The sequence below is a fragment of the Centropristis striata genome, chromosome 11 (assembly GCF_030273125.1).
Source record: "Centropristis striata isolate RG_2023a ecotype Rhode Island chromosome 11, C.striata_1.0, whole genome shotgun sequence".
Taxonomy (NCBI): domain Eukaryota; kingdom Metazoa; phylum Chordata; class Actinopteri; order Perciformes; family Serranidae; genus Centropristis; species Centropristis striata.
Window position 1 is genome coordinate 21,644,724 of NC_081527.1, and position 23,319 is coordinate 21,668,042.

Consider the following 23,319-nt stretch of genomic DNA (forward strand, 5'->3'; position numbering starts at 1 on the left):
GAAGGACGGTGCAGTGTGCAGTGATCTTCCGGTCGCGGACGCCCTCTCTGCGTAGACTCGTGATGTCCTGATCTGACACCACGTTAATCATTAAGAACTTATTAAATGATTTTCAACTTTAACAAAATTAACTTTTGTTTTATGATTGAAGTCTTTTTTTTAAATCCATTTATTGATTATGATGCTTCTACTAATTGATTATTATTAATATCAATAAAATCAGTAAGGATGCATTCACAGTATAAAACATAATTAAATATGAATAACTGGATCGTGTGTCAGACCTTACCGTATGTTCAGGACTCGATGACTCAATGACTCGGCTCAAAGTTTCAACATCAGAGTTTAATGTTGCAATAAAATTGTGAAAAATGACGCTAAAGAATGAGCAAACAGACAAACATTCATGTTTTTATTCTCTGAATGTTTGTACAGCGGCACACTGAGGAGGAACACGGCATAGAAATAAATTAAAATCAGGATTTCAATAGAAATCACAATAATAATAATAATAACAATAATAAAAAAGAGAAAAATATGAATTGTTCCACTTGAAATAAAACCTGAGTTCAGTTCTGTTCATGCAGGTTAAAGAAAGAAAACTGATTTTAATAAAGTTACGGCTCAGAAACAAGAATGTGACGACAAAAACACTGCTTCATGAGATTAAAGACCCAAAGTTTCCTGTTCCTCTTAGTTGGATCCTGATCAATGTGTTCAGTAAACATCTTTATATAATAAAAGCTGACTCCTGTCCCTCTCATTACAGACAGACAGCCCTGAACACTTGTTGACTTCATCCTGTTTGCAGCTTACTTCAGTCATTGCTTCATGTTGGCTGTTGTTTTTGGATGAGATTTACTTTTTAGTTTGTTCTTTCTCACTCTGTGAGGATCTGAAGCCAGAGAAACTAACCCCTCTAACAGCTGTGAGGAGCTGAAGCAGTCAGACTGAATGAGAAATTGAAGGTGCCGTCGAGAAAAATCTTATCAACAGGAATGTGAATAAAGAGAATAAACTGCTGACGTTTGTTCATAAGGTGGTGATCCTGCGTGAAAACTTTTTTGCACAGTTGAGGAAGTTTTACTGAATTCTGAAATTCAATTTTCCTGGTTATACCTCTAAAACTACATGGCTGTAAACTTTGTTTCTGCCGTGAACTCAGACTGAAACTAAAAAGACCAGCAGGTTGGCTTGGTTATTGTATATTTCTTTATGACTAATTATGTTTTGGGTTTTGGGTTTGGGTTTTGGATTTAGTTCTAAGTCATTTAGTATGAGAAACTTTTTGTGTTAACTCAACAAAGCAACAAAATAAGCTTCAGAAGAAATACTTGACATGTCTGTCTCGTGATAATTGGGACAAAACCGAATTTAGATTCGCGTGATCATGTGACAGCGGGCCCCTTGGGATGTGATTGGACCGTGTGCAGTGTGGGCGGAGCTATGAGCACACCTGGCAGGTACACAAACACACAAACTAACAGAATGAACAACAGGACAGCAAGAACTGTACGTACTCATTAAAGGTCGTCTGAGGGACCAAAGCTGCAATAAAAAGGAGAATGTGAAGTAAATCACCTTCCGAGTCCTGCAGTGGAGACTCTCAAGTCTTTGTATCTTAAACTTTAACATGTAACATCAAGTTTTCTTCTTTAGTTCAACAACAGAATGTCCTGATACCTGATCAGCTGTTCTCCTCACCAGCTGCTCACTCTGTTAATAAAGTGAACTCACACGTTAATCTCCTAATCTAATTTAAAAACCACTTCAGATGAAAAAGTGCAAAACTGTTTCTGTTGACATCAGGAACAAACTCAGGTAACATTTCTCCAGAAAACAGAGTTCAGATCCACAGGGAGCTTTAGACTCAGTTCAGTATGAAGGCAAAAGTCCAGGATCCAGGACGGGGGCTGAGTCCAGGATCCAGGGCCGGGACCTGTGAAAATAAAATAAAAGCAGCGTTCTGTCGATGATGCAGGAGGAAAGAAGGAGTGAGATGTCTGAGCTTACAGGAAGATGCAGCTCACTGTCACTTTGAGTTTTGATTTGTTTTAACTTAGTTGAATATCACCGTACAATATTTAGGAGAAAACAGTTTTCTGTTGGGACCGAGTCAGTTAGGGAGTTAGCGGTTAGCTCGGCAGCCACAGGCTTCGTGTTTCGTCATAAGTGTGCATATTAATGAGTCAGAACCTCATCTATAAGCTTGGTCTGTACGTTAATTATTTAAAAAAATGCAGGTAATAATAGACCATGACATCATTTTAGAAACAAACCCTGGAGCTGAAGCTGCTGCTGTGATCAGAGAAACAGGAAAGTGTTTGTGTTGGCCAGCGTCAAAACACTAAAACTTCAACAGCTTCATCTGTTTTATAAATCAGTGAAGAAACGATCTCAGTTGTAAAGAATGAAAAGATTTGTTCTTGTTCCCATTGATTACCAGTTCGTGATAATATTATTTGGAGAGTTTTGGATATTTGTGATTATTCTGGATGAAGCAGAGGAACAATAAGAGAGAGTGAGCTGCAGCCTGACAGGAAGTGATGTTAGATTAATAATGAGGAGGGACGCCCTGTTCCATCCTGTTGATTTGATCTTGTCTGTGTTTGTTCACATCGCTGCAAAACACTTCCTGTCCATTAAGACAATTTGGTTTGGAACAGTTGGACCCGTGTACAGAGACGGACTGAAAAATGAAACAGGATCCTGTTGTTGATCAGAAGGAGCAGCTGCACGTCCTCGCTGTCAGAAGTCCCTCTCAGAGTGTTGTCTCCGGTGGAGACGGACAGCGGAGAGATTTGGCAGCTGGTAGATTTTGGTTCTGAGAGGAGGCGGCAGGTCGAGGAGGGGCGGTTCCCCACGGGGTCACCAGTAGAAGGAGCGGGACAGGAAGTTGGCGGCGGCTCCCACCCAGCTGCTCCCGTCCTGGCCCGACCCCACCCGGCTCACCGCTTTGTCGGGCTCCTGAGACGGACTCTCGTCTTCCGGCAGGTAGTCTGGCAGGTCCAGGTTCGCCTCCACCGCCGAGCCATCCTCAGCCAGCGGGATCAACACCTGGAGACAAAAACGTTTACTGGACCTTCAGGAGGTAACTGATACTGAGAATGATGCTGACGGAGTCCCACAGGGTCGCGTGTTGGGTCCTCTGATTTTTCAACGTCTATCACCGTCACATGCAGATTATTGTTCTAGCTAATTATAAAGACGTCACAATGAATCCTGCAGAAGAGTTCACAGTTTACCAGAGCAATCTTTAAAAACCCTTAGATCCTCGAACCTGTGAACCTGTGGAGTGAAAACTACAGACTGACCTCGTCTCCATTCTCTCCTTTGACCACCTGCTGAGCCTTCATCACCTGAGTGGACGCGATCGCAGACGCCAGCGCCTGAAAAAGATAATTTACACATTAATCTGATGTTGGGTTGCATCCACAGATAAATGAACTACAAAGTGCTCTGAAAAAAGACGTGTCGCTTCAAGTTACCAGGGCAACAGGATATTTTGGTCTATTTTGTCTTTACGGAGTAAAGAATTCCAGGTCCAGGAAATTTAATAAAATTAAATTGTAATTAAAGATGAAAACCTTTTTATATCTTAATAAAGTAGGTTCACCCTCTGAACCAATTTTTACTTTTACTCAATTTAAACATGTTTTTTTCAAAAACATCGCCAATAATCCAGCGATTATCGTATAGAGAAACTGTAAAAACAGATTTTATTGTTGACATTTGAACTTTCTGACAGACGTGAACAGATCATCGGCTATGAAGTTTCTATTTCCGTTCCAACCAAAACAAAGCTTAAAATTGTGATACTTCTTTATGCAAAAAATTGCAGTGAAATTCAAGGCCACAGAGAGGAAAATGTAGAAGGAAGCTGGTTGTTGGGATTCAGAGGGTTAACTAATACTCTTTTCCTTTTGCCCAATTCAGATCTTTATGACATCATCTCTTTTACCTCCAACTGGTGATCAGCTGTTCTGTGTCTCACCTCGGCCTTTAGGTCGGAGCGGATCCGGACGATGCATCTCTTGACGGTCATCTGGAAGGTGAAGCTGATGACTCCTCTGATCTTCAGCAGAGCCTCCTCACACAGACTCCTCCGGCTCTGACACACAGCAGCTAACTGTTAGTCCTCAACAGAAACCTGGAACTTTCACAATGATTAATGAATGAATGAAAGACTTAATGAAGAGATCACCGAGTCGTCCAGCCCGTCGATGTGCAGAATGACGGTCTTGGCCCTCTTGTTGCTGGATCCCAGGAAGAACTGGGCTTTGCGGCGGCTGCTGACGGCCTCCTCCGCCGGCTCCGAGTCGGCGTCGCCGGACGCCTGCAGGAGCTCGTAGATCTCCGACGCCAGCAGCTTCGTCTCCCCGGGAGTCGTGGATCTGATGAAAGTGGAGGAAATGTTTGATTCAGAGCTGGAAGCCCTGAAGAATTCTCATGAGGAAAGCCAGATGGAAACATGGCTTCAGGTGTTTTTGTCTTTTTTATAAAAAGAGTTAATACTCTAAAAAGGAGATGGAAACTTTTATTTTCTTTTTCTTTTTCTGAATAAGTTCATGGAAACTCACTAATTCACATTTTCTTTAATGACACATTTCAAAATAACACGGCTAATATTAGGTCCTGATCAGATAGAGTGTGTTGCAGTTTGAATGAAGAATCAGAGAGCTGTGTGGGTTCATGAGGAACCTCCAGGACCTCCTCCTGCTCCAGGAGCTGCACAGGAGGACCACATGATCTCAGCGCTGACACTGTCCTCAGGGAGACGACATCTACCAACAACATCTAGTGAGCAACTTTATTTTTCTGCTTCCACACGAGTCAAACATGGAGAAGTGATGAATTACAGACTGTGTTGAACCTTATCTGTGTTCTGAGTTTTATCTGCAGGTCAAACTAACAATGAGTCGACCTTTCCGCCAGAAAACTCATGAAACAGAACAACAACACAGTGAAACTGACTTCAGGAAAAAACTGATGATTCATTAGTTCCTGGTTTCTCAGAGTCTCTGGAGCCCTGAGATCAGACCTTTCCTGAGAAACAGAACTGTTTGTTCCATAACGTGACGTCTGAGAACTCACGAGTCACCATTGGATGTTTTTCTCTGTTTCATATCAAAACAAACTGAATCTCTTTGTTTTGGACAAACATCTGAAGATTAAATCTTGGGCTGTGGTTCAGGACTACTTTAGAGTCGAGTCCAAAACATTTTTAAATAAAGTTGCAAGTATCGCTGAACGGGCCCGAGCAGAGTGGAGCTGTCGGGGAAGCTGGCCACGGCAGGTCCATCGGCCATTGAAGGGGCGAGGTAATCAAGAACTCTCTGCTGAGTACACTGACACCTCATGCAAGTCTCTACCACAAACGGTTCATTAGTTAGGAAAATGGGGCGTGGCTAATCAAAAAGGGCGGGACTTTATGAAATATTGTTATGTAGAACTGTTCAGTGATGGACCATCATCATGCATGACAAGTTAGAGGAAAATGTATGTTCAAGTTATAGAGTCTCGTGATTTATGCCAAAATGCCATATTTTGCCGCCATGCCACGCCCACATAGTGTGACGGTCTGCAAAGCTTTTAATAACTTTTGATGTCAAAAGGCCTTGTGATGGTGCTGAACAAGTCCGAAGTCGATCGGATTATATCTGTAGGAGGAGTTTGTTAAAGTATGTGACGAAATGGCGAAATGGAAATGGCGAAAAACGTCTAAAACGCCATTTTCGATCCAAGATGGTCGACTTCCTGTTCATTTTTGGGTATGGGTTCTAGAGACTCTTTGGTGTGTCTTCCCATGATACATGTATGTACCAAATTTCGTGTCTCTATGACAAACCTGTTTTAGGTGCTCAATTCTAGGGGGCGCTAGTAGGTCATTTGCCACGCCCATTTCTGAAACCAATGAAATACGTAAATTTTCAACGGGACTGAATTTTGTCCCAAGTTTGGTGAGTTTTGGAATATGATAAAGCCCTCAAAAACGCGATTCATTTGCGGTTATGATAATAAACGGACCAATTTCAATAGGGTCCTCGCACTGTTAATGCTCGGGCCCTAAATGTATTTAAAACAACCAGATGACTCAATAATAAACTGGTACACAGACTTCAGGGTCAGACTCACTTGTGCACGACGTTCTGCAGACTCAGCATCATCCCCAGCTCGCCCTTCAGCTTCTCCCGGTTGGCTCGGCACTCTGCCAGGTACCGGATGGCCTGAGACAACAACCAATAACAGTTAGCCCGATACCAGCGGGAGGCGGAGCAAACCCCCGGCCGGCCCTTCCGTCAGCTCACCAGCAGGGCGGAGTAGACCACCTGAGGGTTGGTGTTGTCCAGGAATAGGATCAGTCCCGGCAGGCAGCCCTGGTCCTGGACGATGGCCCTGCGGTTCATGGGGTCAGCGGCCAGGTCCCGCAGCTGGTTGACCACGGCCAGGGCGTCCGGCTCCGTCATGGCTGCCGCTCACTCACCCATAAAACACGACACTGAGGACAACAGACCTGCACTCAGAGACTGAGACTTCACAACTCTACTGAAGCCTCGAAGTAAACTCTACAGAAGATTATTAAAAACTGAGAGCTCCGACGGTTTCAGAAACAAAATGATGATTAATATCTGGAAATATCTGGACATTAACCCTCTGGACCCCCACAAGCAGTTTCTTTTACATCCTCCTCTCTGTGTCCTCGTGTTTCACTGCAACAAATAAAATCTATATAAATCTATAAGTCCTGCAGCTCTGTGGAATCAGCACAATCAGAACAACTCAAACATGTCTTAGTGCAGAATACCACAGTTAGAATGACAAAAACCAGAAAAAAATAGTTGAATTTATCTGATAATTTTTTGAAATTTATATGAAATGGTATTCAGTCATAAATATTCAGAAAAAAACTGTTTTCTCCACATATTGAAGTATTGTCATGTTTCCAGCATCTCCTGTCCTCTCCTCTCTGCTCAGTGTGAGGTATAATCAGACATGGAGGAATGTGAACGGGTCCTTTAAGCGTCTGTGAACAGCAGCTGATTATAAATGTACAGATTCCTCTCAGTATTTATGTAAAGTTCCTCTCAGCTGATCCAGCTGACTGAAGTAAAGACGCCACACTGAACCAGAAACCTGCTGATTCAGTGTTTATCATGATGTGACGGATCACTGACAGACAATCAAACCAGACTGAGATACTTTATATTTACTCACTACATCAGAGTTATAATGGACTTTCACTGCAGCTTCACTTCATTTACACACACATTATTACAACTACATGAATGAACAAGTCAATAATAATAATAATAATATTATTTTGCATGAATACTTTAAGTACATGTGTACATTTTAGATATAATAATAATAATAATAATAATAATTATTATTATAGGTTGGTAGATTAGATTAGATTAGATTAACCTCATTACACAGAGTACAGGTACTTGTACAACAAAATTCAGTTTAGCATCTAACCAGAAGTGCAAAAATGCAGTAAAGTGCATATGTATAGTAATATATACTATTGTAATATAAATAAATTCAATAGGGGTTTGTTTTGCAGCAGATAGCAGTAGGTAGTGAAAATAGTTTAACTATTATAAATAATGTTGAATAAATACAGTGCTAAACAGATCAGTGCAGATGTTCAAATGTTCAAATATCTGATAAATCATAAATCAGATTAAAACAGAAGCTGTTAGAGAGTCTGCAGGGTGTGTCAACATCTGGTTCACCTGAACTCTGAAAAACATTAAACACACAAAGCCCAACATTTTAAATATAATAAGTAGGCTTGTTTCTATATTGACTTATAGTTTGATATATAAAAATGGTAAAGCTGTAAATGTTTGATAGGCAGTAAGAACTGGAGAAAAAAACCCTATATTTCTCAGTGTAATGTTTAAAGTCTATTTTATTTGTTTTGGTTGTAGTTGATTTATTTATGTTATATTTATGCAAGATATAATATACAATATAATAATAATAATAATAATAATAATAATAATAATAATAATAATAATAATATTTTGCACGAGTACTTTTACATTTTGTACTTAAATCACCAAATTTTAACGCTATCTTTGGTGACAGTGTGCACATGTTAAATATAATAATAATATCAACAATAATAATAATAATTATCATTATTATTATAATGACGAGTTATCTACCAACCTATAATAATAATTATCATTATTATTATTATTATTATTATAGGTTGGTAGATAAATCATATCAGATTAAAGTAGAAGCAGAGACTCTGCAGGGCGTGTGAACATGAGGTTCACCTAAACTCTGAAAAACATTATACACACAAAGTCCAACATTTTTAAAATGATGATAACTAATAATTATTATTTAAGTTATAAGTTGGTAGATAACCGAACCCGTCGTATTAAACAGAAAGGTTTCCAGTCCGTCTGCAGGTCGTATGAACACGCTGAGGTTCACCTGGATCTCAGAACCACCAGATCTCTACCTGAGGTCTGGTTCGGACCGGTGGAGGTTCTACCGGTCTTCTACCGGGCGTCGCCCCGCGGCCGGCCGCCTGTCGGAAGCTTGTTCTAGGGTCTCCGTCGTCGGGCCGCCGCGGGCTAATGCTAACAGCTCACCTGAGTGGGTACCTGCTGCTTGTCCGGTCCGGGTCGGCTGCGGGTCACTGGTCCAACTCTGATCCGGTTCCAAAGTAAAACTGATGCTGATTTCAGGGACAGTAAATAAACGGCGGCGGCTCTTCCTGCTGACAAGCAACCAGCAGAGCCACAGAGCAACAACAAGGCCTGTGATTGGATGAAGAGCCGCCACCTCATTCTGCTGACCAATGAGAGGCCGTGTTCTAAGACTTAAAGGTCCCCCAACCCTAGCTGATCCGGGATCAGATTCACTGGTTCACCAGAGAGAGAGAGAGAGAGACTGACAATTCAAAGTTCTTCTCAGAGGACATGAGAATCATCAGGACAAACAGGCAGGACAACATTCAAAAGGAAATTTAGAAATCAATAAAAGAAAACGTTAAAATCAGTTAAAGAACTTTTTGCCGGACTTCAACTCACAACGTCATTAATTAATGTCCCAAATGTAATTAAAAAAAACGGCAACAAGGTGTTTTTATTACAACGAAAGAGACGAGTTGTGATTGACAACTTAATGTCAAAATAAAAAGAAATAAAGTAATAAATTATATTTCCTACTGGAGAAAAATACCACTATAAATATATGTTAAAAACAATTAATATGGTGTATTTTTATATTTATTTTAAAATTCACTTGTTCAGTTGATATTTTGACGGTGAAGATACTAGACAAATATACCTGGTAAGAGTTTGGCTGTTTGCAGTAAAACTGTAGCCTATAAACTCTGTTACAAGTCAAAGTCATGCATTGAAATGTAACTTAAGTAATATTACAAAAGTTTGAGCAACAAAATAAACTTAAAGCAGGATTTATTAGATTCTGACTATGAGAAAGTGGGAAAAAAACAACTGTATGTCTGAATAATCATGTCTGCAAAAAGGTTATGAAATTGTTTATAATGGCCCGTGTTCCATCCAGCAGAGGGCAATAGACTCATCAGCTCAGGAACTTTTTTGTCTTTTTTTCTCATCTTTATTGGTGAAGATTACATTATACAAATATTGGATTTATGTTGGTTTAGCCAAGATTTTTAAAGAATGTAAGAAATCAGTAACAGTATATATATATATATATATATATATAAACTACACACAAAAAGTAAGGCAATTTGTGTTGGGTAGATTATTTTGTTATTGTAACAATGCTTTTCGGCAATAAATCTTATACTGTTGGAAAGCCTGAAGCCTTTTAAATGGTACCACATGTGTAAGGAACATGCATTTGAGGGATAAGCAGCAGAGCTGAGTGTGTAGGCTGTGCCCAAGAAAAATGTGCCAAATCTTCTCATTATTTTGCTGTTGCTATTGACTCTTATTTTGAGCTTTTGGTACTCCCAGGTGATGCCAATCAGGTGCCAATCAGAAACTTGATTGGCAGCACCTGTGAGAATGGGCCCTGCTACAGTATATAGTCAGTACAGTCAGTACAGTTGGTGTCTGTTCCAAGAATCGGCATGCCACGTTTGACTGATCTGGATAGGGTCTGTGTGATAGGGCAACTTCAAGCTGATGTTCCGCAAAACCAAGTTGCGGCATTATTTGTAGTGAACCCTAGTATCATCTTCAAAGTGAAGGCCAAGTTCAATATAACGGGGGATGTCAGAGACAGGCCACGAAGTGGGCGTCCCAAGAAGACGTTTTCTCACAGTGTCAGCACTTAGGCATCGTAGGCTGACTTCAGCAGATATGCAATCAAGGTTTGCAAGACAATATGGCCGACGGCTCTCTGCTGTGGAGAGGATGGAATGGCCTGAGGCTCATGTTCCTTAAATTAATGAATTATTAAATTGTCAATATGTCTTGTTCCTTCAAACTTCAATCATCCAATCCACCAAACACCAAACAAGAGTCAATGGCAAAGTAGCCTAGGCATTGGCAGAGAAGACTTGACACATTTTTCTTTGGTGCAACCTACACACTCAGCTCTGCTGCTAATCCCACAAACGGATGTTCCTTACACATGTGGTACCTTTTCAAAGGGGAGGCTTCAGGCTTTCCAACAGTATAAGATTTATTGCCAAAAAGCATTGTTACAACAACAAAATAATCTACCAAACACAAATTGCCTTACTTTTTGTGTGTAGTTTATATATGTATATATATATATATACATATATGCATTTATAATTATACACTCACACAGATTCAGTAAATATGTTAAATCTGGAGCACAGAATTACACTCTACAGCTTTTTGGTTGAGGGAGTTAGACAGCGTTTTGAAGTAAAGTTCTCATTCAGAAAGCAGGTTGGGTTTTCAGAACCTTGCATTTATGAATATAAAACTTAGCTAACATTGTAATGAGGTTACATTGATAATATCTTTTGATAATAATTATAATAATAAATATTGATAATAAGTATTTTTTCATACATTGTAGATCCAAATAGTACATTTTTAGGCAAACCAATATTATCCCAAATGTTACGACAGATGCCCTGCCATAGGATTCAAAAAATAGATTGTAAACAGTCTCTGGATGTATATTACAAAAAGTGCAGGTCACATGTGACCCGTGGGATAGGATCCTAAAATAAAAAGGCCAGGGTTCATCAAGCAATCTTTTGAGATAACCTTTTCAAATGCTTTTTTAACTTCCTCCCATAAAATCTTGATTTTCCCACATTGCCGCAATGAAATAATGTCTAATGTGTATATAATGTGATATAAGTTTGCATTGTCCATTTATATTGTAATAATCTTAATTTTGAGTGTGAGCTTTACTACAAATATATTTCCAGTCCCCTGGGGAGATCTCTATCCCCAAATCCTCTCTCCGTCCCATCCCCTTATCATCCCAATGACATTAGCAAATTATACAGTTCAGATATTGCTCCTTTGCTCCAGCTGGTTTATTTACTTAGAGGGTGTGCTAAACACACTAGACTGGGGGAGGTTTTTTACTGCGAGTCGTTGGGCAAACATCCCATAATAACCTTTCAGCCGATCACCTCCTCCTGGCTGAAAAAATCTAACTTGTGAATGGAGAATCACCTGAAAACCAACAAGATCTCCAACCTGAAGACAGAACAGCTCGTCTGTCAGCACAAAACCACCGTAGGAGCGTTGGTTCAGAGTTTCTAGAAACAACCATTCATCATCACACATCATGGTAAGGTTCAGTGCTGGAACAAAAAGCTTTGGTTTTGTTGAATTTGTGCTCCATCAGCACTTCTCTAAGGTTAGGGCCAAACAGTCCCTGGTTTGGCTCTAAAAGACAGTTTAAAGAGGAAATAAATGATGTAAATGCTGGAAGTGATGTAGTTAGGAGGACGACGTGACTACTGGAAGTGACATAGTTCAGTAAAAACATGATGAGGAAAGTTCAGAGATGTTTGAATAACATGCTGCACTTTGGTAAAACATGGACACCAACACTGATCTGCTGGGAAACAGTTGAGGGTTTTTGTTGTCTTTTATGACTTTGTTTAAGTCATTTTGCACCTTTTTTGATCATTTTGTGTCTTTTTGTGTCTTTCTTGGTCATTTTACATAATTTTTTTTGGTAATTTTATCTATTTAGTTGGTCTTTCTTGACATTGTTTTGGTAATTTTGTGTTTTTTTGTGTCTTTATTGGTAATTTTCCGTCCTCTCCATCTCCTGGTGAAAGTCCTGGTTTGTTGGACCTGTCCTCCTCACCGCCCTCCTTCCCTAACTGACTCTTTGTGCTTTATACTCCCAATTACTACACCACTAGAAGGCGCCACTAACTTCAGAAATGAAAGACTGAGCTGCTGGGAGAAACAACCTGTTCGAAAATCTTTAGGGGGAGAAGACTCTGCTCAAAGCACAGTTCGTCATCTCAAAGGACTTTACAGAGAAAACAGAGAGGTCATTCCTCAGAAAACTGCGGCTATATAACAGCATCAGGATCAAAGTGTAGCCCAGTGGCTAAAGGTTAAAAGGTTAAAACGATTCATTAGCCCACATGCTATTGTGAAATGTATCTTTTAATATGTACAAAATTTAATAAGATCAAATAGGAAACTGAAATAGATGTTTTTTGTTTTTTACAAAGTTGAAGATTAAATTTACTATGGTCTTTGAATGCATCACCTTTCCAGGTTAGGTTGAATGTACATTAGTGGGGCGGATTAGCTCAATATTTTACACCAATCGTTCACTTTATGATAAAAGCATGAAATTTGGTGGATGTGTTGGTGAATATGTTTCAAACAAATCTGGATATTGGGCCTCCTCAAAAGCGCCCCCTAGTGGCCGTGGCAGGCATTCGTTATACGAATAAATCAATAATGAATAAAAACTGCCCTTTTAATAATACCAACTGGTGATGAATTGTATATTGTTGGAAAGCCTGATTAGTCACCTTTACAACGAGGTACAGCTTGTAAGGATCGTGCATTCATGGAATGAGCAACGGGGCTAAACGTCTGGGTAGCACCCCCCAAAAATGAGCATCCGGGACGGGGGGGTGGGGCGGATTAGCTGAACAATCGTTCATTTTGTGATAAAAGCATCAAATTTGGTACACTCATTGCTGAATACATGTTTAGTGAATCTGGATATTGGGCCATCGCAAAAAAAAATTCTGATGGCTGTGGCGGCCATTTTTAAAAATGGCCGCCGGTGGTTACTGGCGTGGAATGCTTTGCCTACCCTACAGCTGCTGTTTCATGTTTTCAGCACCACAAATATAATTTAGAGACATGTTAAAGTGACAAAAGCTTTATTACAGTCTAATAGAAAAGAACATTAACTTTGTATAACATTTTATTAGGTCTTGATATTCCCATTCACAGGCTACGGCCTCCTCTTTGGCTTGTATTCTTCTTTTGCTCCTTAAAAAGAAAAAATAATTTTCAATATTGTATGACCTGCAACAATAAAAATAAAACACATTTAGGCAGAGAAAAAAATCATACATTTTAAAAATTCTACTAGGGTTACTTGTAGCAGGTTACTCTTTCTGGCAAAATCCTTGTACTGAGGTGTGTGACTTAGTCAGGCGGCTTAGCCAAATAAAGGGGACACGCCGGACAAGAGCACCACATTTTTTCCACATACTCTCTATCATTATAGGTTTCAATTTTTAGTAGGAGCCACTTCATCAAGATTGCGGTGATGGCAGCCATATAAAGTCTATGACAAATGCTATATCTTCCAAGCCACTCAGAAGGTCAATCTTGGTGTCAAAATATACATTTTCTGGGTCCAGGAATCATTTAAAGCTATTGAGAATATCACTAGATGATAATTTGATCAAATAGATATGTTCATTTTCACTCAGACTGGGCATCTCGCTTCAAGTGCTGCAGCAGGGTATCCTGAGTTGAAACTGTTTGGAATCAATGTTCACGTGTGGATTAGCTGCCATGTACACTGCTCAAAAAAATCAAGGGTACACTTTCATCTCATGTCAGATCTTGATCAACAAATTATTTACAGTGAGTCATCCAGTGATATTCTCAATAGCTTTAAATTATTCTTTGACCCAGAAAATGTATATTTTGACACCAAGATTGACCTTCTAAGTGGCTTGGAAGATATATTGGTTCTCATAGACTTATGGCTTATATGGCTGCCATCTCCTATCTGCAATCTTGATGAAGTGGCTCCTACCAAAAGTTGAAACCTTTGGTGATAGAGAGCATGTGGAAAAATGTTGGTGCTTTTGTCCGGCGTGTCCCCTTTCTTCTCAAATCTGGTCCTAAGCCGCCTGACTAACTCTGATGGAGTTATAAAATACATTTTAAAAAAAAGAAAAAAAGAACCACATGGGCAAAGAAGACATATGACATATAGTGTGTGTGTGTGTGTGTGTGTTCGTGTGTGTGCCTGTGTGTGTGTGTGTGTGTGTGTGTGTGTGTGTGCAGAGAGAGATGTCCACATTCCACAGGACATAATTTAACAGTGTCTTATTAAGCTTTCACACCAAACAGCCACTGATACATGTTCCAAGCTAACTAGCTAGCTTAAGTACCTATTTTTGCTATCTTGCTAATTTACTTTTCCGCCAAGGCCCATGATGATTGTTTTTCTCTGTAGCCTTTATGATGTTCATAGCATATTTTATTCATAACAGGTGAAATAAAATATTTAGACATACCTTGATGGACAGTCCACTGCACTGCTTGTCCCAGGTAGCAAATGCTAGCTAGCTCATTTGCTAGCTAGCTCGATGGCTAGCCCGATTGTGGTGGGGCAGGAAAAATAACTGAAAGAGTGTCTAACTGGAGATTTGTTAATTTAATATGTGTATTTACACTTTTTAATTTACGTTTGTATATTTAGTTTACATTTTTTAAATATTTTAAGAAATAATTTAAATATTTTTTGTAATTTTAACGAAGAAAATGACTGCTATGGCCACTTGGGGGCGAATTTGCGATGGCCTAATATACAGATTTGTTTGAAACATATCCACCAACACATCCACCAAATTGTGTGCTTCTATCACAAAATAAACAATTCTTGTGATTTATTGAGCTAATCCGCCCCACAGGGGATGCACATTTTTGGGGGGTGCTACCGACACGTTTAGCCCCGTTGCTCATTCCATGAATGCACGATCCTTACAAGCTGTACCTCTTTGTAGAGGTGACTAATCAGGCTTTCCAACAATATAAAATTCATCACCAGTTGGTATTATTAAAAGGGCAGTATTTATTCATTATTGATTTATTCGTATAACAAATGCCTGCCACGGCCACTAGGGGGCGCTTTTGAGGTGGCCCAATATCCAGATTTGTTTGAAACATATTCACCAACACATCTACCAAATTTCATGCTTTTATCACAAAGTGAACGATTGTTCAGCTAATCCGCCCCACTACATTCCAATTTAGAGCTATCAAACTTGTTGTGGTTTTTCTTATTGATTGGATGTTCAAGGTTTTACCAGCCAATCAGATTTTGGTGTTTGTTTAAGGGTCGGGATTTAACACTGGGTCCAAAATCTGCGTGTGTGCCGTTAGTTCTTTTTCCCTGCCAACCAGACAGAAGGAAGAGCCGTTGTCCGTCAGAGGAGATACAATGTATTTTACTTTTTAACTGGAGCAGACGACTAGTTTCCTTCACAAAAAGTATATTTATTGCATCTTCAAAAAAGGTAAATATTAGCTGTGATGGGTAATTACAGTGAGGTTGTGTTAAATTGTGTGTCGCCAGCTTCTCGCTCGCGACTGTGCCGTTTATTAATATTAGCAAATTGCTATCGTCATGTTAACTTATTGTTTATGAAACTGCTAGCGCTAATGTTATTTAAAAAAATGATGCATGGACATTTAGTGGACTTTAATCTTCTAAAAGGAGACGACAGCTGACGAGAGGGAGACCCATGCTGGCCGCAGTGTTTCCAGAGAGAGGACCTTTTGTGTTCTCTGGTTTTCTTCAACCGCCGTTTTGTTCCCCTGCTTGCCATTGGGATTGCTGACTCATTTCTACCGACGTGAGGACGCCATATTGTTCTAACTGTTTCTAAGGAACCCCGGGAAAACAGCAAGTATCAGGCCTGCAACGGTTATTTTGGGTATTTTGTGTTTTGCCGGCTTTTTTTTTGGTTATACATTTATTGTGTGTGTGTGGTACCACAGGTAAACAAATTGATATATATATATATACATATATGTATATATAATGTTTATATAATGTTTATATAAAGTGTTAACAATTTTGGTTTGGGATTAAATTACAGGTTGGTGATAAGTGTATTGGCTGAAGCAAATTTAAAAGGTATAAAGGTATTGTGAATTGAAAGGTAACTAAATTAAATTTGGAAACTGAATGTTTGATTTAAAGGTTATTTGATTGAACTGAAGGTTTTTTCAAAAGGAAATCTGTATCTGTGAACTCAGATTTATAAGCTGTGACCCAAATAATTTATTTATTTACTTTTACATTATCAACTATTTATTTTGTGAATAAAATCCTGATACAGGAACTTGGATTTAAAGTACAGTTGTTTGTGTCCTTTGATTTTAATTAAATGTTTTGAAAGTGTTGTGGTTAAGAACGCAGTTATAAAATAGGAATATAAATAACTGAGAATCAAATGAACTCAGGCCCCCTTCTATTGAAAAGCAGACAGTAAGATAGGTTGTTGGAAAAATAAGTCAGCTTTAATACATAGAATAGGGGTTACAAAAGTAATAATAGGGAACTAGAACTTACAGGTTACTGAATGAAGACAGAATGAGGACAGACAGAACACTGCTGTGTAAATGTACTGTTTAGTTGCAGCTGAGCCAACAATCTAAAGTAATAAAACAGGTACTGTAACCTGTAATGAGTAACTGACAACAGATCTGGAGCACTGGGAAAGTACCGGTGCCACTGATCCAGAGGGTTGACACAGTCTGTGCCAGTCTGGCTCAGATTCAGCTCTGTACTGTACTGTACTGTACAGATACTCCAAACAAGCTGATGGGAGCCATTATTTCTTCTAACATCCAGAGCACCTGCAGAGTCTTCTCTTGTTAACTGTCTGGATGAGATGTTGCTGCAGAGACAGACTCTGTGCTGCGAGGCCCACAGTGACAGGAAACACTCAGTCTGTGTACAAAAACCTTCAGCTCTTCCCTTCATTAGAAACAGTGCAGTGAGTCATTAATAATAGATTTGGGGTTGCTGTTGGAGCCGTTTGCTCTGTGTGGACCATAGTCCTCCAGGGTTTCCTGTCCTGGGCTTTCATTACAGCTGTTTCCACGTCAGCCCACTGATTCCAGCCTGTCTTTCCTGGTCTTTGGGGAAACATTTATAGACCTGCCTGAGTGTGTTGTTGATATATTACTAGAGGTGTGAATCCCCAAAGGCCCAACGATACGATTTTATCCCGATAATTAAGTCACAATACGAATTTATTGCGACTTTAAGCATTTTGCAATATGGTGAGTATTGATACAATATATTGAGATTTATCTGTTTAACTGCATTTTTTGTCCACAAAATTAAATTCAATCAAGAATTGTTTTGTCCAATCAGAGAAAATTCTCAATTAAATTCAATCAAGAATTGTTTTGTCCAATCAGAGAAAATTCTCAGTGTATTCATCTCACTTCAGTCTTTTTATTTCTTCACAATGACAGTCAAACTCACAGCCTGAAGTATTCAGTCAAACTGAACTGAACTGATATCAAGCATGTATGGACGACAACAACTGCAGCATTTTATCAAACTCTCACAAACAACAAGCTTCACTGCTCTCAATTTTTATTGAATGGAACATAAAAAAAAAACTGCCAAATTTGCAGCGTTGTTTTGACAACTTCTCGAAACGATATCCTAACCACATGGTGCCAATAGATTCCTTAGATCCAGTGTTTCCCACAGACCAGGTAGCAATGTGTGGTGCTCCACTGACACCGGTGGGTGAATCGAGTGTCGCAGTGTGGTGGAGTCGGTCATCGGGTGGATGCAGCGGGCGGTGTTCAACACTTTCTGAAGCTGCCACATGAAAAAAACTGTTTCTATTGTTCTTCAGAGTCACCTGCTGAGACACTATAAAGCTACAGCATTTCAGTTCAATCTTACTTCTTTAAAAGTAAGTTATTTAAGAGAAGACAACTAAAAACATTTTTACCAGAACCCTGCCTGGTTTCATTCCTCACCCCAACTAGTTCAATCTTTAGATTCTGTGACAGGAATGATTTGCACAAAACAACTTCAATTGGAGGTTTTTATTTCAAATAATTAACTTAAGACCTACCTCAACCAATAACCTGTTCTAACTATTTTGGTAAAATAATGTAAAAAATAAAATATATGAAGACAAATAAAATAAAGAAAATAAACAAACTACCTAAGGAACAAAGCCTGATTCAGATTCTTTTTAGGTTCTTATACTGTAGCCTATTTAGTGCACAGCTTCATGTCCTATCAGAACACCTAATTTTTCTTGGCTTCCTGAAAAACAACTCAAGAGCTCTACATAAGGGACCTCCTTGGGTTCAGGCCCATTTATGGATAGTCTTGCTTGAGAAACAGCAAAAAAACAGCCACAGACAAATCAGAATTAAAATAGGCTACATTCCCCACTCGTTTTTTTATTTATTTAAAGTCTAAACTTCTCTGTTTCCACCTCACCTGTTGTTTCCGCAGCTGCCTGTCTTACAGGAGCATTTTGTCTGCTGTCCTCTATTTCTCCCTGAGCACCACTGTTTGATGCCTATAGAACATTCAGATAAATTAACGTTTACGAGCCATTTGACTGTTCAACTTTGTTTCACCTCCTCATGCTGCTCCTTGTCCTCTTGACAAGGCCGTTTTTGCCGTGAAAAAAAACTTTCAATACTCATCTGGATTAAAGCAGGAAACATTCAGAAAAACTACTGATAACTACAACAATAATAATATTCATAATAACTTAAAAAATGTGGTCTATTCTTTTTGATTTGACTGTGCGCATAGTAGTCTACTCTATCCCCTCAAATATTAGGGCTGTAAAGTCCTAAATTCTTTAAATATATCACTTTATTATCATTTTAAACCTTTTTAGGTGAGAAAGTAACCGTTTAGATCCCCAGTGCGTCGTTACTTTGTCTAAATACCAGTTGTTTACAATTTTGTTCGGACGAATTCGGCGCTACTCAAGCTAGCCGTCGTGAGCAACGCACTTCCAGTTACATTCACAAAAATAAAACGCCCGTTGCCCTTTATAACGTTAGAATTTGTGCTTTTACTTTGAAAACAGGAAGCGAACCTACCCTCGATGTAGCTAGCTTGAAGCAGCCGCTTTGACTGCTCTCGTCCGTTAACGGCATTTAAGGAAACCATTCAATATGCCTTAACGTTACCGGAGAGTCTTGACAGCTCTGAGACCGGCCCGGTTCATTGTAACATTTATTTATTGATGTGAATGTGGTGTTTTCTGTGTGTTGGCTAACGTTACAGACGTTACAGTTTTTTTAATCCCCTAGAGAGGAAAAAAAAAACAGAATCATTTTGTGGCGGTCGGTCTCTATTCTGTGGCGGTGCGCCACAGAATGGTCTGTGTGGGAAACACTGAGATCTTTTCGTATCATGTGATACCAGTATCTCTAGTATATTCCTAAAAGAGAGCCTGCTACGGCCTCTGGAAAAAACAAAAACACAAATACTGACGATGACGGAACACTAAACATCGATACTTGCCGGCCATGTATCGATTTAATATTACCACGCAAAATATCGCAATATTATATTGTATCGATTTTTGTCCACACCTCTATATATTACTATCTTGATCTCTGACCTGAAGATAGCCCAGAACTGATGAATGTTTGTACTTTCATCATTGTGGTGTTGGTTGTTCACCATGTCTCTGATCCGTAGAGCAGCCCAGGCTTGATCTTAGAGCTGGAGAGTCTGATATCCTGGAGCTCCAAATGTTCTACAGCTTGTCAGTGAAAACCCAATTCTTCTTGCAGCTGGTTTATTACTGGTGTTCCAGACCTTTCTGCAGCTGAGTGACCAATGATCATCTCGAGCTGGTCCAAAATGCTGCTACCAGTCTGTTAACCAGGAGGAAGTGTAACTGAGAGAAGAGAAAATACAGATCTAAGAGGAGATGGAGAGATTCAGGGAGGAGCTAAACTGTGACTGAACTATAGAAGAGAGAGGAACTTCTATATTCAACAGAGTTCAATACACAAACCATCAACATTACCTTTATTCAACATGCTGACACTGCAGAATTGTATGTTTTCTCTACTGGTTCTATCCATTCTAACAGGTACATTACATTCTACATTTAAAAAAAACGTTTGACTTCATGTTTCATGAACTTTATTAATACCTAGGGAATTTTGTAACATAATATATAACAGAGTTATTTTTTCTTTCAGGTGTCAGCTGTCAAGAACTCACTCCAGAGAAGACAGAAGAGTTTAGTTTAGATGGCAGGACTGTTACTCTGTCCTACAGATACTCCAAACAAGCTGATACAAATGATTATTTCTTCTGGTATCGACAATATCCAGGAAACCCACCACAGTTCCTGATCCTTCACTTTGGGACAAAGAATGAAACAAAGTCTGGACTGTCTGTTAATGTGAGGAAGGATAAAACCCATCTGGATATGCAGATCTCCTCTGCTGCAGTGACAGACTCTGCTGTGTACTACTGTGCTGTGAGGCCCACAGTGACAGGAAAACACCAAAACTCTGTACAAAAACCTTTGGAGCAAAGACAACACAATACTCCACAACATCCACTAGAGGGAGTCACACACTTCAACTATAGCTGATGATACATTGTAGATTTTGTTGTGGAGGAGATAATAACTAAACTAAGAACTAAAATAAAACAGACTGAAGGACAGTCATATTGAAAGAGCACCAATGAAACCCTGAAGGTAACTGCTGAAATATGAAACCATTTTATTAAAGATTGGAATCAGGTATTTCCATGAAGTGGTTGGTATCTCAAGGTTTGATCTTTTTTTTTGTTTTATAAAATAAGTTTCTCTGTTCTGTCAGGCTGTGACTTCTTGTGGTGTATGACAGGGTTCAATCATAGGTCCTCTAATTTTCTATTTATATGTTGTCTGTAGATCAATGGACCTATAAAGTCAATAAAAACTTTCACTCGTTTTGCTGACAGTATGTAAATACACATTTTATTAAACCCAATTCTTATTGCAGCTGGTTTATTTCTGGTGTTCCAGACCTTTCTTAGCCTGGCTAACACCAGACTAATCACAAATTAGATTAGTCTGGAAACCAGCCATTCATTTTTCTGTAGAGGAGGCGTGGTTTACGATCCTCCAGAACCATTTATTGGACGCTAAGAATGTCTATCAAAAGCGTCTGTAAGTAGCACTTAGCCAATCGTATCAGTTATTACCAAATAACGTATGTAGAGCGACAGAAATTTATGTTTACATAGCCAGGCTAGCCTTCTAGCATCTTTACTTTGAGACTAAAATGCTCAGTTGTGCTTCTGCAACGTTTTTCTGCAGCATGTTGTGGCTCTGGCTGCTCACCGTCTACCGGCGGTGTGTGTGTGTGTGTGTGTGTGTGTCTGTGAGAGAGTGTTGCTTGCTGCTTTGCTTCTCCAGTTCTCACTTTCTGCAAGATTATTTATTTTCAACCTTATTTCCCCCTCATGTCATTCAGCCACACACATCCACTGATTTTATGGGCAATAGACAAGCTGCTGCGGGTCTCTGGGCGGCTCCGCTGTCCCCCGGCTCGTAGCGAGATCACCGGCGTTACAGCAGCGAGCGGTAGCGGGGCTAGTAGAGTCGCTAGTGGCGGGGCTAGTAGCGGGGCTAGTGGCAGCACTAGTAGCGGGGCTAGTAACGGCGCTAGTGGCGGGGCTATTTGGTAGATTAGGCTTTGGCCAAATCCTGTCGGAAGCAAGGGTAAATCATCCTTTTTCGCGGTGAAACAAGAGTGTAAAGTCAATTGTTGTTCTTTTAAAATCAACTGTCGCTCTAAACTATTTAAAACGCCGTCAGCTAGATCGAAAGAGAGTTTCATGTCTGCTGCCATCTGTCGAGTAGTACGCGTCACCGTCTTGCTGTCCCTTCCCGTTCTGTGATTGGATCCCTAAAACAGGGCTAAGAAACGGCCCTGGTTGCCAGATGGGATGGAGGTTTGAAATGAAATTCGAGCGTGCAAAGCAGTACGGGTATACCCAGACTAGACTACTACTTTCTACTGTTGAGTGACCAGTAAACACCTCCAGCTGGTACAAAATGCAGCTACCAGTCTGTTAACCAGGAGGAAGTGAAACTGACAGAAGGGGAAAATACAGATCTAAGAGGAGATGGAGAGATCCAGGGAGGAGCTAAACTGTGACTGAACTATAGAAGAGAGAGGAACTTCTATCTTCAACAGAGTTCAATACACAAACCATCAACATTACCTATATTCAACATGCTGACACTGCAGCACTGTGTGTTTTCTCTGATGGTTCTATCCATTCTAACAGGCTCGTTACATTCAGGATTTTTGAAAATCTGTTTCATTTTACTGTTTAATGAATGTGATTAATTTCATGAGAGTTTTATAACATAGTAAACTGTAAAACTCTTTTCTCTTCCGTTAGGTGTCAGCTGTGAAGAACTCACTCCACTGAAGACAGAAGAGTTCAGTTTAGAAGGCAGCACTGTTACTCTGTCCTACAGATACTACAAAGAAGCAACTGGGAGCGATTATTTCTTCTGGTATCAACAATATCCAGGAAACCCACCAGAGTTCCTCATCTTTCACTTGGGGACAAAGAATGAAACAAAGTCTGGACTGTCTGTTAGCGTGAGGAAGGATAAAACCCATCTGGATCTGCAGATCTCCTCTGCTGCAGTGACAGACTCTGCTGTGTACTACTGTGCTGTGAAGCCCACAGTGACAGGAAACACCAAAACTCTGTACAAAAACACAAGCTGACACACTGACAAGCTGCTGGAAGCCTTTTCTCCACACTGTTGTACTGAAGGTTTTACCTCCACTAGAGGGCCACATTGTCAAGTAGGCGGTGCACTACTTCTGTACTGTGTTCAACCATTCAGTCAATAATAAGTGCTGCTGTGACGAGAACAATTCTCAGACTGAATGTTGAACATCAGCTAGTTCCTCCTGTTGATTTAAACCTTGTTGTAGAGATGGAACATTTGCTGTGGATTATTCTTGCTGCTCTTTTCTTTGGTAAGATACAAACAGCAACATGTTTATTTTCTCAGCATTTTTCACAAATACCTGAGCTGTGACTGCTTTTAATGTCTTTCACAGAAAAATGAAA

At 39.7% G+C, this 23,319-nt stretch overlaps 1 protein-coding gene and 1 gene segment (V, D, J or C); one reads left to right on the forward strand and one right to left on the reverse strand.

The window, feature by feature from the left end:
* Positions 1 to 399: 399 nt before the first annotated feature.
* LOC131980530 (armadillo repeat-containing protein 1-like) lies at positions 400 to 8,800 on the reverse strand. 2 transcript variants are annotated; one of them, XM_059344785.1, is made up of 7 exons: positions 8,631 to 8,800; positions 6,309 to 6,499; positions 6,136 to 6,227; positions 4,205 to 4,394; positions 3,995 to 4,111; positions 3,315 to 3,389; positions 400 to 3,057 (listed from the first exon to the last, which is right to left on the reverse strand). In XM_059344785.1, the coding sequence occupies exons 2-7, from the start codon at positions 6,465 to 6,467 to the stop codon at positions 2,869 to 2,871; spliced, it is 822 nt and encodes a 273-aa protein (XP_059200768.1). In that variant the 5' UTR covers positions 6,468 to 6,499; positions 8,631 to 8,800; the 3' UTR covers positions 400 to 2,868. The 2 variants fall into 2 exon arrangements, with proteins under 2 accessions (XP_059200768.1, XP_059200767.1); XM_059344784.1 differs by having other exon boundaries at positions 8,619 to 8,797.
* Positions 8,801 to 20,253: 11,453 nt separating this feature from the next.
* LOC131979765 (T cell receptor alpha variable 3-like) lies at positions 20,254 to 22,919 on the forward strand (the record flags this gene model as incomplete). The annotated part of the segment is given in 2 exon segments: positions 20,254 to 20,308; positions 22,630 to 22,919. Coding segments are annotated over 2 exon segments (345 nt in total), but the record flags the coding sequence as incomplete, so codon positions are not given.
* Positions 22,920 to 23,319: the final 400 nt, after the last annotated feature.

Coding starts and splice junctions, on each gene's coding strand:
- LOC131980530 (XM_059344785.1), bottom strand. CDS start 6,467: ATGACGGAGCCGGACGCCCTGGCCGTGGTCAACCAGCTGCGGGACCTG. Junction 6,228..6,308: donor TGGTCTACTCCGCCCTGCTG/GTGAGCTGACGG, acceptor TTGTTGTCTCAG/GCCATCCGGTACCTGGCAGA. Junction 4,112..4,204: donor TCGACGGGCTGGACGACTCG/GTGATCTCTTCA, acceptor GCTGTGTGTCAG/AGCCGGAGGAGTCTGTGTGA.